Raw genomic sequence first — 17,171 nt, 5'->3', positions numbered from 1 at the left:
CACCACCCCAAAATATGTTTTTCTTTCTTTCTAACAAGGGTCCTTCGTTAATGAGGGTAACCAAATCCTGCTTTGTGATATTATTACAGTGACTACTTAATGATTTTCATATAAAGTTGATCCCAAACACTGAATTGAGTCAAAGAAAAAGATTCAGCTAAGAAGAAAAAGTGTGCTGAAATGGTGTAGAGAGAAACAGAGAGATAAGCTAAAGGTTTAACAACTACACTCTGACATCATAGGGTCCCTCCCTCTTGTTAATAATCCAGTATAGATGGTCATACCATCACATACACCCATTTCCAAACACACAAAACATACCACACAGTTTCTTTTACACAGAGTGTGCACTGGCACTTAATCTGAGGTCACTTCACAGGACAAGGACAAAAATAGAACAACGGTAGAAGTTTGGAGAGAAGCGGTTTGAGTGGACCGTATGAGCTCTGTTTTGTTTTCTAGGAGAAAGGGACAACATGCAAGCCTTCCTCCTCCTCTTCCTCAGTGAGATCTTGCTGCTGAAACTGACCTCTGCAACCACACTGAAAGGTACCAAAACAAAGCCATTCAACTTTAGATTCTAGTCAAATTCTAGGATCATACATATAATTTTTGCATTTTACAAGCAAATTTGCCTTTACGGTTTTAGTTTTAGTTTTTTTAGTTTTTTTGGTTATAAGTTCTAAATCCATATGCATGCAACTTGTGAAATGAATTGCTTTCAGAAGGAAATCCTGTATGCAGTATGCATATTGTAATGCAATATTACTGAACTCATTAGTCTGGTATTGTGTGGATGCATGGTGCTGGTTAAAGGATGTTGTCAGTCTGTATATACAGATATACATAATATATCAGTTTCCTTTTTGGAGTTGGGATAGTGCAATGATTTTTCTATTATTGTGAACATTTTGAAGAGTACCTTAAAATAATTAATTGATGTTTATTATTACACAGTAATTAATTTGTATTATATCAAAAATGCACATTTCTATTTGCGGGTCATTAGAATGGATTTTTATTGGATGTCAGTAATGGATTCTGTTTAAATTCATCAAATATTGTGTGTGTTGATGACTGTATTGGCAGCAAATACAAGGTCACATCAGGAGGCAGCTCTGTTTGCGTGCATTTATTATCTGTTTCCTGTTAAAGTTTGAATCTGCGAAGTGAGATTGTTCAGTGCATGAAAGCTGAGTGCATGGTGTTGGTTGAATGTGGATTAATTTTGGTTATTTTAGTTTGCTTTGATGTGCAAAATCAAAAATGACTTCACACGCAGAGTCTGTACTCAGTGTGCCTGTGCCTAGACTCTCCTTGTCCTTTGTCATGTGTAAGGTTCATGTAAGAGCAGACCCTTGACTTCTGCAAATTGTGCAAACTGATGAAGCATACTGAAAGATCATCAGTTCTGCTGCTACTAAAGCACTGACCTCTACATCCTATGATGGTGTCTTACTGTAACACACCTCAGCCTTGAATAATTTACCACAGGCCCCCCATCTGTTAGGTCAGTGAAGTTCTCTAAATCCCTAGTTGCCATGGAAACCCTTGTTTACCGATTCCTCATTATGTGTTGCACACACTTTCCCAGATAATATTTTTTTTTTTGCTCTGTCATTGCTCAGAAGACTTAATGCACTTCTCATATACATTTTAATGAATGAAATTCAAGTTTAATACACATTCCTGATCTCATAGTGTATGATTAATCAGTGCATGTTTCGTTAAAGGAAAATTCGTTTCTCTTTTCAAATTTTTCACAAAATATATAAAAATTTGCCACCTTGGAAATGAATCGGCTGACTACAAGAAAGCCATATAGGCTATTATTTTATGTTAATTTGGCATTGTTTTGGGATATTATTGCCTTTCTCAAACTAACTTGAAACTGAACATGGCCTTGAACTTTGTCCTCCTCTGAGGTCAAACAGAAACCAGCTCTGATGTAATAAATGGGCTGTTTGTGTGATCTGGAACTCTGTGCTCAATGTCAGGGGTTTCCTTTCTAAGTGTTAATAACTTTCTCTGGCATAGGACATGCACGGTTTCATCATTTATTCTTCAGAAACGGCAAACACGCACATTTATGAGAAACAAACCACAGGGGTCTTGTACTGGGGTTCTTTTACGTGTTTGTGTTTTGTTGTCATAGTTCACAAAACTGAGTAATTATAACAGCAGCACGTGATGTTTGTGAGGGAATCATCGTTGCTGGCAAGTCCATGACCAAAACACTTTCGTTTAGACCGTACAAGTGCAGCTTTCAGAAAGGAAAAAAATTGACACTGGACTGATTGTTATTCCAAATTTCTTGGCAAGAACATTGTAGATACAGTCACGTGACTTCTGATATACCTATCTGAAATCATAATGTAAATTTAAGGGATTTTAGTGAATCTGATGAGATGATTTTTCCTGTGTATTTGAATCCCAGTGCAGAGACAGAACATGAGGGTGCGTATCAGCGCTGTTGGAGACACCATTGTTTTCAAGTTCATCCGGCCCCATGTGGACACCAGACTGGAGGGATACATCCTGGGGTATGGCAGAAGCATGTTCTCCAAACAATTCATCCAGCTACCTGAAGATGGACAACCCTATGAAACTGAGATAGGTACTGTATTTCTCTTAAGGCTTCTTTTATTGAATTGGTTGTTTCTTTAACAGTATCTTCTCTATGTTCTAGTTGCTGAGCCCAAATATCTTATTGCGTTACAGTCAAAGAATCTAGAGGAACCTAAGAAAATATGTGTAGGTAAGCAACACAGTGTCACAAATTAAATCGGAGAACAAGAAACAAACACCTTCTGTACATACAGGGGACCCCACACTTACAATAAATGACAAAAAATTTTGATTGGAATTTATCCTGAAGATTATGTACTATTGCAAGTCTTTCTACCTCAAAATTTCACATTCAGTTAAATGTGTTACTTGCCATTTCTTTGTAATTTGTGAAATTTACTAGCAATGTCTGAGTGAAAATTGTGTAATGAATCTTAGCTGATTAGTGACATGTGACCTCCAGGGAAAGTGGATCTAGAGAAACCATTGAACATTGTGATCAGCTCAGTAACACAGTCGTCAGTGTTGCTGTCCTGGGGGACACTAATGACCAGCCCCTTCATGGATACCATTCTGGATGACTGTTTTGATGAAGGGTATGTGTCCTTGAGCTTGTATGAGTGCATATATCTGTACCATATGGGTGTAATGGATGTAATCAGTTTGTTGTTGACCTTGTCTCAAGATGTGCAATTATTACACTGACAGAAGACACAGAGCAGGAACAGGATTGTGTGCAGATGCCCATGTGTTCCAGAAACAACCAGACACTCTGATCACACACACGAGTGGGAAAAACAACATACTTTTATAAACTAAACAGTGTCAGAAAAAAAGAAAAGAAAAGTGAAACATTAAACCAGTAATACAATTAACAGATGTTTGGATGGGGGGGGGGGATCACAGACAAATACACACTTATTTTTCTATCATTGTTTTTCTTTTTTACTGCCCATGTCCCCACAATGTAGACACAATATGACCCATACACACGGTCCTTGGACAAGTTAGTGAAAAGCTTGACCTCAGCCCTCAACAAAATGACTAATTTGATCCCTCTGACCCATAAAAACCTTACAAATGCCAGAAAGAGAGAGAGAGAGAGAGATCTTGAAAAAAAAGGGTAAGCATAGGGCATCTATAAACCTACACAATTTCTGAGTTTAGCCCATTATTGCCAAATCCTACTGAAATAATACTGTCTGAGTAAATTATTTAAATAATTTAACATCTAGTTATAGAGTCATGTTTACTGTTGTGTCGTCTCTCAGACAGTTCACAGTCCGCTACAGAGAGAAGGAGCTTAGCAACACCTGGAACTACCATACCTGTCCATCCACCAGCACAGTCATTGACAACCTCAAACAAGATGCTCTGTATGAGTTTGCGGTCCGTGCAGACACCGTCACAAACTGTGGAGTGTGGAGTCCGGCCGTCATCCATAACACAGCTGGTGTGTCCCACTACACATCATCCATTTTCCAATGAGTCATAGATTAACATGAAGTCTTCAGACTATAGTTATGGACTTTTATTGTGTAAACAATTGTCTTGTGTTTTTTTTTTTTTTTCTCCTGTGGATGTTTAGGATGAATATCTGACACAAAAATGGCAAAATGACTAAGAACTAAGAAACTTAACTAAGAAACTTTATAAATTTCCCCCTCAGATCAAATAATAGAGCCATTCAAGGAACTGAACCAGGCAAAGCCTAAGGTAACTAAATAACTAAGCTTTAAGGATAATACTTTTGTTCTCTCGCTTTATCTCTCTTTTTTTCATTGGATATTGCTCTCTAAACAGAAGCCTATTTTAGCAAGGCAGCGATCATTCTTGCCTCCAGTGCCAGGTAAAAGACATCTTTTTCCTTCCTTTACACAGACAGTGATAGTAGTAATGAATATGAAATATGTAATGACTTTTCCTGCCATGTTCTAGTCTTAAACAACATTAACCAGACCAGAGCAGCCCCTCTTCTCATACACACTAGACTTCCAAAACCAAGGAAAACTTCAGGTAAATGACCTTTTTTCCACCTTTGAAGTCAAGCAAAATATTACATTAGCAGAATGGAATCCAAGCATAATGCATATTGCTGAAAAGTATTTACTGCATACTGTTTTTGTTTATATGAAACAATGCAACATTTGAAAAAGTTGTATGCTGTCTTGTTGCCATATTAGTGACATACAACCCTTAATATACGCTGACCTTCAGTCATCACCTCAAAGAAATGTGATTATTTTGCACTCTCACTAAAATTGGCAAATGAAGATACCCACCATATAAATATGCTATATGATGTGTTAGGTGCTCTATACAAAATTAGTATGACTTTATGACCACACACCTGGTTTTCTTCGTAAAACGGAGAGACTGAATCAACATTACAACTAAAATGACAAACATTTTTTTTTGCTAAGTTTCCAGCTTTAAATGTTTAGACATCTATAAACATGAACCAAATCAAGTACACCTGCTTTTACTCATATTAATTATACTTCCATGTAAAACAGACTAAACATTTAATTTGGGTTTTAAATTGAACCGCACATACTACACATGTAGTGGTCCCGTCACAGTATAGTTTCAATATAAATTCCAAATAAATGTCTTTCATGTGTATTCTGAAAGATGCACAAGCTGGAGGAAACATGCATTTATAAAATATTTGAAATTCATCTGATGACTTTAACCACTTTTCTTTACAAATTAATTCCTGCTAAATTATTTTATTAAAACCTAAAAAAATGTCCCATTATCCTCTGGAGAAAGAATATCTACATATCTCATTATCAACCATTTGAAATCAATGGCTTTTTATTTATGTTATTGTCCTGTGTGTGCCATTTCCATTGAATGTCTCTCATACAAATTGGTTTTCTACAATTTCATCAACAGGGGCGGAAAATTCCACAATGGTTCCTAACCATCTACGTGCCTCAACCAAGGCCCTTCCATCCTCTCACACATCTATCATTCAGCCCATGCCAAAGACCACAAGCACAGTTCGACCTAGAAACCTCATCAGTCATACCAGTACAACCCAAACAGATCTGATCACAGAGCAACATACTAGCATTACCCCAAAACAACCTACAACATCTCAGCCACAACCTTCCAGAACCCAACAAAAATCCAGCACAACCCTACCACCACCCACTACAATCCAACAATATACCATCAAAACGCAGATCTCAGTCAAAGCTCAACCATATACAGCCAAACAGCTACTGAATACAGCCCAACACCACTTTAGTGAAACATCTTCCCATAATCCACCTACAACCAAACCACTAATTCCCCAAACTCTACAACTCTCCAAAAGCACTATCAAGGAACATCCCCACCCATCTAAGAAACAAGACACCATAACTCAGGGCAGTCTCCATACAAGAAAAATTCAGCCCAGTACCAAGCTGCATCGATTGAGCACAACCCAGCGTTCACGAGGCATGTCCAAACACCAAACCACTCACACTTACTTTCCAAAAACCACTTCTCTCTACCAGTCCAGCACAATTGCACATTCTGAACAGCCAAACACCAAACCACCACCACCAACACAGAACTGGCCCACAAACAGCCATTCTCTTACAAACACAGCATTGACTTCACCCACTACTTTGGCAAATATTGTCTTAGTAACAGACAAACATACAGATGCCTTAGTATCAAAGCTGAAAACCAATGTTAGCAAACATCCAGTATTTAGCACTAATCCATCCATCTCCAAAGAATACTCTACATCCCATATTCCCACAACTGAATATCCACCTCTTACTGAAAACATACAGGAACTGACTCCACATCCTTTATATCTACCCATAACCTTTTGGTACCAGTCTAGACCCAGCACCGCAACAAAACATTCCAGCCCCATTAAACAGCAAGCTAGCACTGCTAAATACAACCTAAAAATGGATTCCCAGGTTGAAAATCGACAACCTACTCCTGAAGAATCATTGCCAGTTACCCCCAAAAACCTATCAAAACTCACACCTCAAACAGCTTTCACCAAATCTGATGCAGTTAAAAACTCACCCGTGGCTGAGAAGGTAACAGTGGGGACAAGTCATCCAAATCGAACAGCGGGTAACTTCTCCAGACATATGATGTAGAAACAAGCTAGTTTTAGTAATTTGAAGCAATCCGGCAATTGTAAAATGTATCACTTAAGACAGGAGTGTCAAGTCCTATTCCTGGAGAGCCACTGTCCTCCAGAGTCTAGCTCCAATCCTAATTAAGCACACCTGAATCATCTAATCAGGATTGGTAGAAATTTCCATTCAGGTGTGTGGAGGCAGGTTGGAGTAATTTTTGCAAGACATTGGCCTTCTAGAAGCAGGATTGGACAACCCTGTTTTAAGAAGTTCTTTGATGTTTTTCATTAAATATTAAATAACTGGTGGCAGATATTCCTTTAACAGTCATGGATAATCTAGATAGGCTAAACGCTATTGGGCTTAGATTTTCTGAATATATTATCATTACTATATATTCTACTTTGTATAAGACTTATGTAAGTCTGCCTCTGTATGTCAGCTAGTCCCCAACCAAAGGATGAACAGATACTGTCACAGCCAACACTTACAAATGAGGTGGCCAATAGGAATGAGGGTAATGATATCTGCTCCAGTTTTTTTTTCCTCCTAATTGTGCTGTTTGTCACCTGTCCATATTAACCGCATAAATCTTCATTGTACACAGTAGCATTGTGATTGTCACCACCAAACATCACCACCACTTCCAAATGTCATCCTGCTGGGCATTGCCATTACCACCTGATTAGCACTGAAATAGTCCCACCACTGCCCCTAAATCACCTTCAAACCATCACCAGCAGCACTGGCTCTCACATTACTATGCCATTCCTTCACCTCAAGTGTCTGACTACTTCATTCACTCTTAATGTCCAACACTTGCACTGTCATAATGCTACGCATACCTTTTCCACCATCTTCTCTTCTAGAACTGTTGGCTTCTGTTTCTGGATAGCTGGTGCTCATTTCTGAGCTTCCCAGACTCACTCAGTCAGTCAACAGATCTGTTGCCACAATCTTTAATCATTGTCTCCTTCCCATTGCTGACTGTGTTTGTGTTTATCTAGGGAGAGGTATCTTCCCCAACCCTTCTTCTGTGTTCCACCCCTTGGCACGAAATGCTACAAGTAGACTGAGGCCTCATGGTCGTGTCCCTCCAGTTCCCCCTAAAAGGTTTTTCAGGCCACCCTATGGGTATCGTAACTCAACTGTCAACAAGAAAAGGGGTATAATATCTTTGAGATTTTGCACCGACACGAACATTTTTTTTATTTTAAGTAGGACCTTTAACTGTTCAGCTTTCCTTTTGTGCTTCTAATAATGCATTCAGCCATCTTTACTTTCATTTTGCAGATTCATAAATCTGTAGCACTAGGGCTGTTACACACCACATCCACATGCAGAAGGGATGTTAAGTGGAGCTGTAACATTTCTAAAGAGAAAAGATGAAACAGATTTTTAGGTTATAGCACTGTAATTAAGCTATATTTATTTTATATCCATTTAAATCTATTAATTATTTTATTATTTTTGCTTCATAAATCAATATATTGCAAACAAATACTATATGCACAGTGTGAATTCTGTAGCCTTTAAATATGGCCAACAATATATATGGATAGATATATATGGACAAGCCTTATTCTCATTTTTAATTGGGGTCCAATATAATTCTTTGACGAGAAAAAGTAAATAAAACATTTACACATTAACTTTTTTTGAGGAATCGGATATAATCAGTCTGAGTGAATCAAAATGATCATGTTTTCTATAGATTCTATATAGTCTATTCTTTCATTGTTTTATTTAACATTCTCAGTTCACCTGGCATTGTTAGACATGGCAAAAAGTTAGGGGCCTATGTATTTACTGTATATGGACATTCTTCTTTGCACATGATTTCTCTGTTGGGTTTTAAATGTATTTTAATAATGTCTCAGAAGATTTTAGCATGGAGATTGAAATGACAGTTTTAATGTATTTGGTCTTGGTGTATCAGATCTGATATGCTACTGCTGCTGAATTGCTGCTGCTGTTGGTTATTGCTGTAGTTGTAGATTATTGGTGCTGCTGCATGCAAGTACAAGAACTTGCTACTGCCAATACATATGGTGATATGGTGCCTGCTGCACAAATAGTAAATAAAATAACCCATAGCAGATCTATACAGGTGGAGCTGGGGAAGGTGGAGGATTTCAGAGAAACATTGAAAGCACACTGCAGGAATCTCAAGTGGAGCATGTCCCATCAAGAGTTTTATGACTGAACTCTCTCTCTCTCTCTCTCTCTCTATATATATATAAGGGATTCTTAGCACCTGTTGACAAGATCCATGTGTTATCTGCAATGAAAAGGCACACACACATTCTCTCTTTCTGCCAAAAATCTGTCTCCAATCCTATCCTCTTCACACTGTCATTTAATTAAACAGCCGATTACTCCTGTGACACTTGACACTTTTTTATTTTTGTCATATCCCTTTAATTTTTCAATTTAATTATGTGGCTTGGATTCCTTTTTGATTTCTAAGCGCATTTGATTAAAACAGTTATTTTTTTCTTTTTCATGACAGAGCACCATCAAGGACTTTGGGGGGATTTTGAATGCATATTTTTAGAGGTTGTCTCTTTATCTCATAAGGGGGTTGCAATATCATATTTCCATTACAATCCATGTGATGTTACTGTAGTTGCAAAGCCTGGTGTTGTGTTCTTTAGTTTGAGTAATTTTGTAGTCCCTGTCCCAGAAAATTAGTTAGTTTGGATATAGTTTTAACATGATGTCGGAGATACATGTCCCTGTTTATGAAAACATCTCCTGTCTAAAGAGCCATTCCCTTGCAGCTGGATTTCATGACCACTTGGTCTAAAGAAAATATGAATGTGCTGTTCATGTCATGATGAATTTTCAGAGCTTATGTTTCTATGGAAAAGCATGACAGATCAGCCATTGGTAAACTTAGCCAGCCACTGATGAGAACCCAAGACCCTCTCTCACTTTCTCCATCACCCTCTCCCAACCAAAGACAACATTGACACTGAATAATAGAGAATCAAATCACTGTCCTTACCCAGTTACCATCCAATCCAACCCATATCAGAGAGTCCACTTAATAACATTTGGCTGGTGTATGATTACTTGAGAAAAATGTGAAACTGTTCTTCATCCAACTTTTCTTAAAACCCTCTATTCATACTAAATTAGATTCCTGAAAATGATCTGGAGTGTTTTGGGAGTCACATATTGGAATAATAGACCATCAGAGAAATGTCTGTTGGAAATAATTACGTTTTGAAATTGATTCATTGACAGGCTTTGGTCAGTATTATCCTGCACTTCTATTTTGAGTGAATATCCAGCATTATAGCCTTGTGTGTCTGCACTCAATCAAAGCACTGGTCCCTCAGAGCTGTTCTTGGAGAAGCCGCAGTCCTGAGAATCTGGACAGCATTAAAAGATCCCTTTTGGCTCATTCAGTACTCTGACTGTGTGGACATTAGCTTGATGTCATGCATTATTTTATTTTTTTATTCCAACCATGTGAATGTTATGCATTACACACTTTACCTTCACTTCTGAATGATAGCTAGTGTGCAGTTTTTTGGACTTGGAGATTTATAATAATGTGAAATAGCTGTTTCTTTATGCTGATGTGATTTTTTTTTTTTTTAAGTGAAAACAAAATTAAAATGACCAACACAAATGCCATAGTATCTCAAGCTGTCTTTTTTTTTCAGATTAATCTCAGCTACAGCATAATTTTGTTTGGGTTTTAATGCTTTTGTTGTTGTTGTTGTGGTCAGACTTTTCACTGACTCAAACTATCACCCTGTAGCTCTTAGTAATCTGACGCCTTCTTCTAAAGTGAAGACAGAACTGAACCAGGTCTCAAAGACTAAAGAAAAGGGTGAGGACACTAATAGATAAAGATATCAAAATCAAAATGGCAACTGTCTTGCTGGACTTAATGCAGATGTATTTCTCTCTTTAACTTTTAGAGAAGGTTACTGATCTGAAGCAGGTGGACCCAGTACCAGACATGAAACCTCTAGCTCCGCCCACTGCTGAAAGACCAGCCAAACAACAGCCTTCATCGACAACAACACCACGATCTGTTTTTGAGGGTATGCTGCTCTAATGCGAATTGTCATTTGTTTGATTCTTTAATAGAAGACTATGGTGAAGAGAAAACACTGAATGCTGAAATTAGATTAGTTTCTGTGCCAGTTTCTACTAAAGTACTGGAAACATGCAAGATAGTCTGTTGATAATGAGAGAATTAGTTTATCTAATGGAGTTGGAGTCATGAGCTTGTGGTGTTTCATGTATGCCTTCGAATCTTAGGGAGTCGTTTTGATACTGGGGACAACTCCTCTGTGTTCAGTTCTCATCCTCTATCTGAGGTGGATGCCACAGGGAAGAAACGTTTCATAGGTAAGAATATGGGCCTGGACCTACAGCACTGTCACACAGAATTGTGTCCGATTTATGATTCACAGTCTTTTACATGAGTGTCGGACCTCTGATTTGCTGTCCCATATTTGCAGCACCTCACGTGATCTATAAAACCGACAAACGTCCAGAGGAGCCCTGCTCTGTCACTCAGTCTCTCAGCTTCTTTCCTGATGAGGAGGTGGGATCCTTGAATGTCACTGGCCCACCCAAGACCCCTCCATCCAACCTTACTGTGGTCGCAGTGGAAGGATGCCCCTCCTTCATCATCCTTGACTGGGACAAAACAGACAATGAGACCACAGGTAGACAGAAGATTTGATTACTGTCTTTACTGGATTATACCAGAGGCATTATTGAACGAGGTGATAAATAGCTTGAGAAATGAATGGGAAAAGTAACAATGCCCAGTACGGCAAGTGTTGGAATATAAAAGTTAAAAGACCCAGCTGTCTTTTTGATGGATGCAAAGTCAGTGTTTTTTTTTTTTTTGTTTTGTTTTGTTTTTTACCTCTGGTATGTGCATTAGCTGGGCAAGCCTGAAAAATACTGGTTTTTAGAATTGGTTTGAGTTTAGGAAGCTAAATTTATGATACCACTGTTGTCAGACTTTATTGAAATATGGCTTTGAAAAGTTCTTTTTGAAAAAGCTTTGAAGATTTTTAGTCTTTCTCCATTCCAGCAAAGAGAAATAATACTTTATGCCCATTACCTGCATAGAAAATAGATGCCAAGATGATCACCAAGTGAACTGACTTGCCTTGATGGGACTTTGGTTAAACTTACTGTAGTTGGAATTAACAAGATATATGGGATACAAAAATAAAATTCTGTCATTATTTCCTCATTCTAAAATTGTCATTCCAAACCTATTTTACTTCATTCCATGTTTTAATGTTTTTAGAAGAATCTTATTCTCACTAAGGCTACATAAATGAATTATAACTATTAAAATTGTGAAATTATTGTGAAATTTGTGAAAATTGAAACTCTTTTCACAATTGGATATTCTTTGATAATAAATAAAAAATAAAATAAAAACTTTGAACACTAATGTAGTCCACTTAATAGAATAAAGCAGCTCAAAGATTATAGGAAACATCTCCTTTATTGTTCGGTTTAAAAATGTAAAACAACAAATTATGTTTCTGTTGTATCAAAAGAATATGAGGTCATTTCCTCCACCAAGGGTCCGCACGGAGAGAAGGTGTCCATCCAGACAACAAATCAAACACATGCAGTTGTGGAAAACATGCCACCAGGCGAAAGGTATGAAGACAAACACACAAAGATGTCAAGTTCTGTGTCATGGACTTCACTAGTTCTTAAATTAAGCTAAGTGTAATTGCTGCACACTAACCCATAGTTCTACCCTTACAGACACCTTTAAACTTATTTAAAAGAATATATCATTTAGTCCTGTTATGAAGCTGTTCTTGCAGTGGTGCCGTAAAGGTCCACTGAATGTTTGTTACAATAAAATACACCTGCTTAGTAATGATGGTTGTCTGATCAACATAATATTGGTTCAGTTAATTGTTCAGTTTCTCTTATACAGTAGTTATGAATTCAGAGTTACACCCAAAAATGAGCTGGGTTCAGGCCCAGCCAGTGCACCGGTCACCTTCAGTACTGAGTCAGGTAAGTGGAGAAGAATGTTAAATTACTTTGTGTGTTCAGAATATGTGTAAGAGTCTCAACTAAAAGCTCCAGAGCTGAAACCACAATCTGGTCTGAGGTCACTGTGAAATCATTTGGCTCATCCGGTGAATCTGAGCTCTGTGTGTTGCAGAAGTGTCACTGGGCCAATTGTATCAACAAGAGAAGCTTCAATGGTTCTTACCTGTAGAGTTATGGTTTTTTTTTTGCACTACATTTAAAGTAATCTCAAGCCAAACAAGAGCCTTGTGTGGAAAAACCAACCTAATTATAAATCATTATTCACTTTAATCTCAGTCACGCTTCAAAACATTCAAAAGGTTTGCGATCAGTCACGTGTTGTGTGAAAACTGAAGACTGAACAATTTAGAGAAACTGGCACTTATATGATAATAGAGTCATGCTGGCCAAGGTAACTTGAATGAGACATCAGGCTTACAGGTGTGTGTAATTGGCAATGAACTTTTACTTTGTTTTAATGTACAGTATTGTTCAAAATAATAGCAGTACAATGTGACTAACCAGAATAATCAAGGTTTTTAGTATATTTTTTATTGCTACGTGGCAAACAAGTTACCAGTAGGTTCAGTAGATTGTCAGAAAACAAACAAGATCCAGCATTCATGATATGCACGCTCTTAAGGCTGTGCAATTGGGCAATTAGTTGAAAGGGGTGTGTTCAAAAAAATAGCAGTGTCTACCTTTGACTGTACAAACTCAAAACTATTTTGTACAAACATTTTTTTTTTTTCTGGGATTTAGCAATCCTGTGAATCACTAAACTAATATTTAGTTGTATGACCACAGTTTTTTTAAAACTGCTTGACATCTGTGTGGCATGGAGTCAACCAACTTGTGGCACCTCTCAGCTGTTATTCCACTCCATGATTCTTTAACAACATTCCACAATTCATTCACATTTCTTGGTTTTGCTTCAGAAACAGCATTTTTGATATCACCCCACAAGTTCTCAATTGGATTAAGGTCTGGAGATTGGGCTGGCCACTCCATAACATTAATTTTGTTGGTTTGGAACCAAGACTTTGCCCGTTTACTAGTGTGTTTTGGGTCATTGTCTTGTTGAAACAACCATTTCAAGGGCATGTCCTCTTCAGCATAGGGCAACATGACCTCTTCAAGTATTTCAACATATGCAAACTGATCCATGATCCCTGGTATGCGATAAATAGGCCCAACACCATAGTAGGAGAAACATGCCCATATCATGATGCTTGCACCTCCATGCTTCACTGTCTTCACTGTGTACTGTGGCTTGAATTCAGAGTTTGGGGGTCGTCTCACAAACTGCCTGTGGCCCTTGGACCCAAAAAGAACAATTTTACTCTCATCAGTCCACAAAATGTTCCTCCATTTCTCTTTAGGCCAGTTGATGTGTTCTTTGGCAAATTGTAACCTCTTCTGCACATGCCTTTTTTTTAACAGAGGGACTTTGCGGGGGATTCTTGAAAATAGATTAGCTTCACACAGACGTCTTCTAACTGTCACAGTACTTACAGGTAACTCCAGACTGTCTTTGATCATCCTGGAGGTGATCATTGGCTGAGCCTTTGCCATTCTGGTTATTCTTCTATCCATTTTGATGGTTGTCTTCCGTTTTCTTCCACGTCTCTCTGGTTTTGCTCTCCATTTTAAGGCATTGGAGATCATTTTAGCTGAACAGCCTATCATTTTTTGCACCTCTTTATAGGTTTTCCCCTCTCTAATCAACTTTTTAATCAAAGTACGCTGTTCTTCTGAACAATGTCTTGAAAGACCCATTTTCCTCAGCTTTCAAATGCATGTTCAACAAGTGTTGGCTTCATCCTTAAATAGGGGCCACCTGATTCACACCTGTTTCTTCACAAAATTGATGACCTCAGTGACTGAATGCCACACTGCTATTTTTTTGAACACATCCCTTTCAACTAATTCAACTAATTGCCCAATTGCACAGCCTTAAGAGCGTGCATATCATGAATGCTGGGTCTCATTTGTTTTCTGAGAATCTACTGAACCTACTGGTAACTTGTTTGCCACGTAGCAATAAAAAAATATACGAAAAACCTTGATTATTCTGGTTAGTCACATTGTACTGCTATTATTTTGAACAATACTGTATATGTAGAATTAGCATAAGCATTACCGTCAGCTGTGAGAGTAATGTGCCTTATGTTTAACTAATAGTTCCAACGTGTTCACTCTTCTGGGTCCATTGCACTTCTTTAATGTAGGTAAAGGGGCCCTTAGAGACTGCCAGAAAATAATAATAAGCATGAGGATATCTGACACAAGCTCTGGAAAATTGCAATTCATGATGAGCACACTGAGGACAGCTCAGTGGAATTTCTGGGGCTTTGGATTGTTAGAAACTTAAAGTCCATAACATGCCGTTTCATTATTTTCAGGCATTGAGTGTAGTAACAGTTACCTGAATGGCATATTGTCTGGCTTATATTTATGGAAAGGATTCTGACCTTTCACAGTTATGTAACGTTTAGTTTAGTAACTTTTAGATGAACATTTGCATATTCACTGTTCAAATGTTTTCAGTAAGATTGTTATACTTTTATTCATCAAGGATGCATTAAATTGTTCAAATTTTATCTTTTCTTTGTTTTTCAAAGAAACCAGAAAAATATAAAGTATATCACAGTTTCTATCAACTATTTTCAACATTGATACTAATAAGAAATGCTTCTTGAGCACTTCAAAATGATTCTCTGAAGTGTCACTGAAGACTGGCTGCTGAAAGGTTTTGCCATCACAGGAATAAATAGCATTTTACAATATATTAAAATAGTTATTTTCAATTATATTTCACAATGTTGCTGCTTTTGCTGCAGCCTTGATGAACCTTCTTTCAAAAACAGTAACAAAATCTTGCTGACCCCAAAATGTCACATCAACAGTGCATTAAGTTGCAATGACATCATCATGTTTCTTCTGTACTGCAGCTGATCCTCGTGTGAGTCAGATCCAAACTGGTAAGAGCTCCAGTCACCTCAAACTCATGATATTAAAAACAGAAAGACAAAATATACTAACTCTTGATTTGTGTCTAATTTATTTTGTCTCTCATAGGTAAAAATGCCATCTGGTCATCATTTCCATTCAAGGCTGACTCGTACTCAGAGTGCAATGGGCAGCAGTTCATAAAGCGGACCTGGTACCGCAAGTTTGTGGGTATCCAGTTGTGTAACTCTCTTAGATACAAGATCTACCTGAGCGACTCTCTTAAAGGTCCGTATCAACCAATTACAGACTCACCAGCAATTTCTGCTATTTAGCATTTTTAAGTCACTTGGTTACTTTTCAATTCTTTCTTTCTCCAGGGAAGTTCTACAGCATCGGAGACCAAGCAGGGTATGGGGAGGATCATTGCCAGTTTGTTGACTCGTTTTTGGACGGACGAACTGGTGGTCCTCTTTCACCAGATCAGTTACCACCCAGAAAAGGTTTCTAATAAATAAAAAACAAAACACGGTAATCTAACACTAGTGCATGAGATATGATGATCTCTCCTGTCTTATCAAGGGTTTTACCGGGCCATGCGCCAGGAGCCTGTCAGGTTTGGGGAGATCGGAGGTAATTCCATGATCAACTACGTGGCCTGGTACGAGTGTGGGATACCCATTCCTGGGAAGTGGTAGGACCCTGAGGAGCAGATGGAAGACGTGGCAGATAAGAAACAGCTGTTGCCAAGGGAGAACAGCCTTTTTACGGCACGTCTGTGTACAGAAAATGATTTCATAGGAGTATGTATCTGTATTTTCAGGTATCAGTCACATACAGAATTATTTATAAGCTGAATATAGAAAATTATATTTAGAAATAGAATTATATATATATATTAATGTTTTATATATATATATATATATAGCTTTAAGATTGTCATCCATTCAGTTTGGTGATGATGAACATATTATACATTGCCAACGTAATTTATAAAGGTGGATTTTTGTCAACAGTCCATTTTTGGACCTTGCAAGTATTGTGCAAAAATTACCAGGTTTACTGGTTTTATATGGACATGGCAGTTGAAAATTTTAACGTACAGTACCTCTGTCCAGTTATTACAGTCTCATTTGAATGTCCTAATTAAATATTGACTTCATGAAATACTGTGTATTTTAATGTGTATCCAGGTGCAATGCTTTGCCACATAGACTTTCATTGTAAGGGCTTTGTTTTGACACTTTTTCACAGAGCGGACTTTTCTGTTATCGTCAGTATGTCACAGGTGCTGATAACAACGCAAGTCAACTAAACCTGAAACGGCTCAATCACTGTTAAACAAGGATTTAAACACTAGTTCATACAAACAATGGTTCAAGACATGCAGCTTTTCAAGTAATTGTAGTAATTATACTATGAATGTCAGAAATGCAGCAACTCTTTAACAAGGAAGTCAATTGTTTTTACATAAGTTTAGTGACTCATGATTTCCAG

General features: G+C 37.7%; 1 protein-coding gene across 1 annotated transcript; it reads left to right on the top strand.

The window, feature by feature from the left end:
• The first annotated feature begins 318 nt into the window (after positions 1-318).
• On the top strand, positions 319-16,841 carry LOC128019875 (target of Nesh-SH3). Its single transcript, XM_052606183.1, has 21 exons — positions 319-549; positions 2,438-2,617; positions 2,690-2,758; positions 3,032-3,164; positions 3,840-4,021; positions 4,238-4,284; positions 4,372-4,417; positions 4,507-4,584; positions 5,470-6,663; positions 7,114-7,188; positions 7,679-7,837; positions 10,447-10,518; positions 10,610-10,735; positions 10,956-11,045; positions 11,159-11,368; positions 12,227-12,332; positions 12,622-12,704; positions 15,677-15,706; positions 15,804-15,962; positions 16,055-16,177; positions 16,257-16,841. The coding sequence occupies exons 1-21, from the start codon at positions 477-479 to the stop codon at positions 16,370-16,372; spliced, it is 3,351 nt and encodes a 1,116-aa protein (XP_052462143.1). The 5' UTR covers positions 319-476; the 3' UTR covers positions 16,373-16,841.
• The last annotated feature ends 330 nt before the right edge of the window (positions 16,842-17,171 follow it).

Source organism: Carassius gibelio, chromosome A9 (genome assembly GCF_023724105.1).
Source record: "Carassius gibelio isolate Cgi1373 ecotype wild population from Czech Republic chromosome A9, carGib1.2-hapl.c, whole genome shotgun sequence".
Lineage (NCBI taxonomy): Eukaryota > Metazoa > Chordata > Actinopteri > Cypriniformes > Cyprinidae > Carassius > Carassius gibelio.
The sequence above is the reverse complement of the archived record's forward strand: the minus strand, read 5'-3'. Positions and strand labels throughout refer to the sequence as shown.

What these genes read in the sequence shown, in the direction of transcription:
- LOC128019875 (XM_052606183.1), top strand. Translation starts at nt 477, where the DNA reads ATGCAAGCCTTCCTCCTCCTCTTCCTCAGTGAGATCTTGCTGCTGAAA. An exon ending in AAAACCAAGGAAAACTTCAG is followed by an intron (nt 4,585 to 5,469) that starts GTAAATGACCTT and finishes TTTCATCAACAG; the next exon opens with GGGCGGAAAATTCCACAATG. An exon ending in ACCACGATCTGTTTTTGAGG is followed by an intron (nt 10,736 to 10,955) that starts GTATGCTGCTCT and finishes TTCGAATCTTAG; the next exon opens with GGAGTCGTTTTGATACTGGG.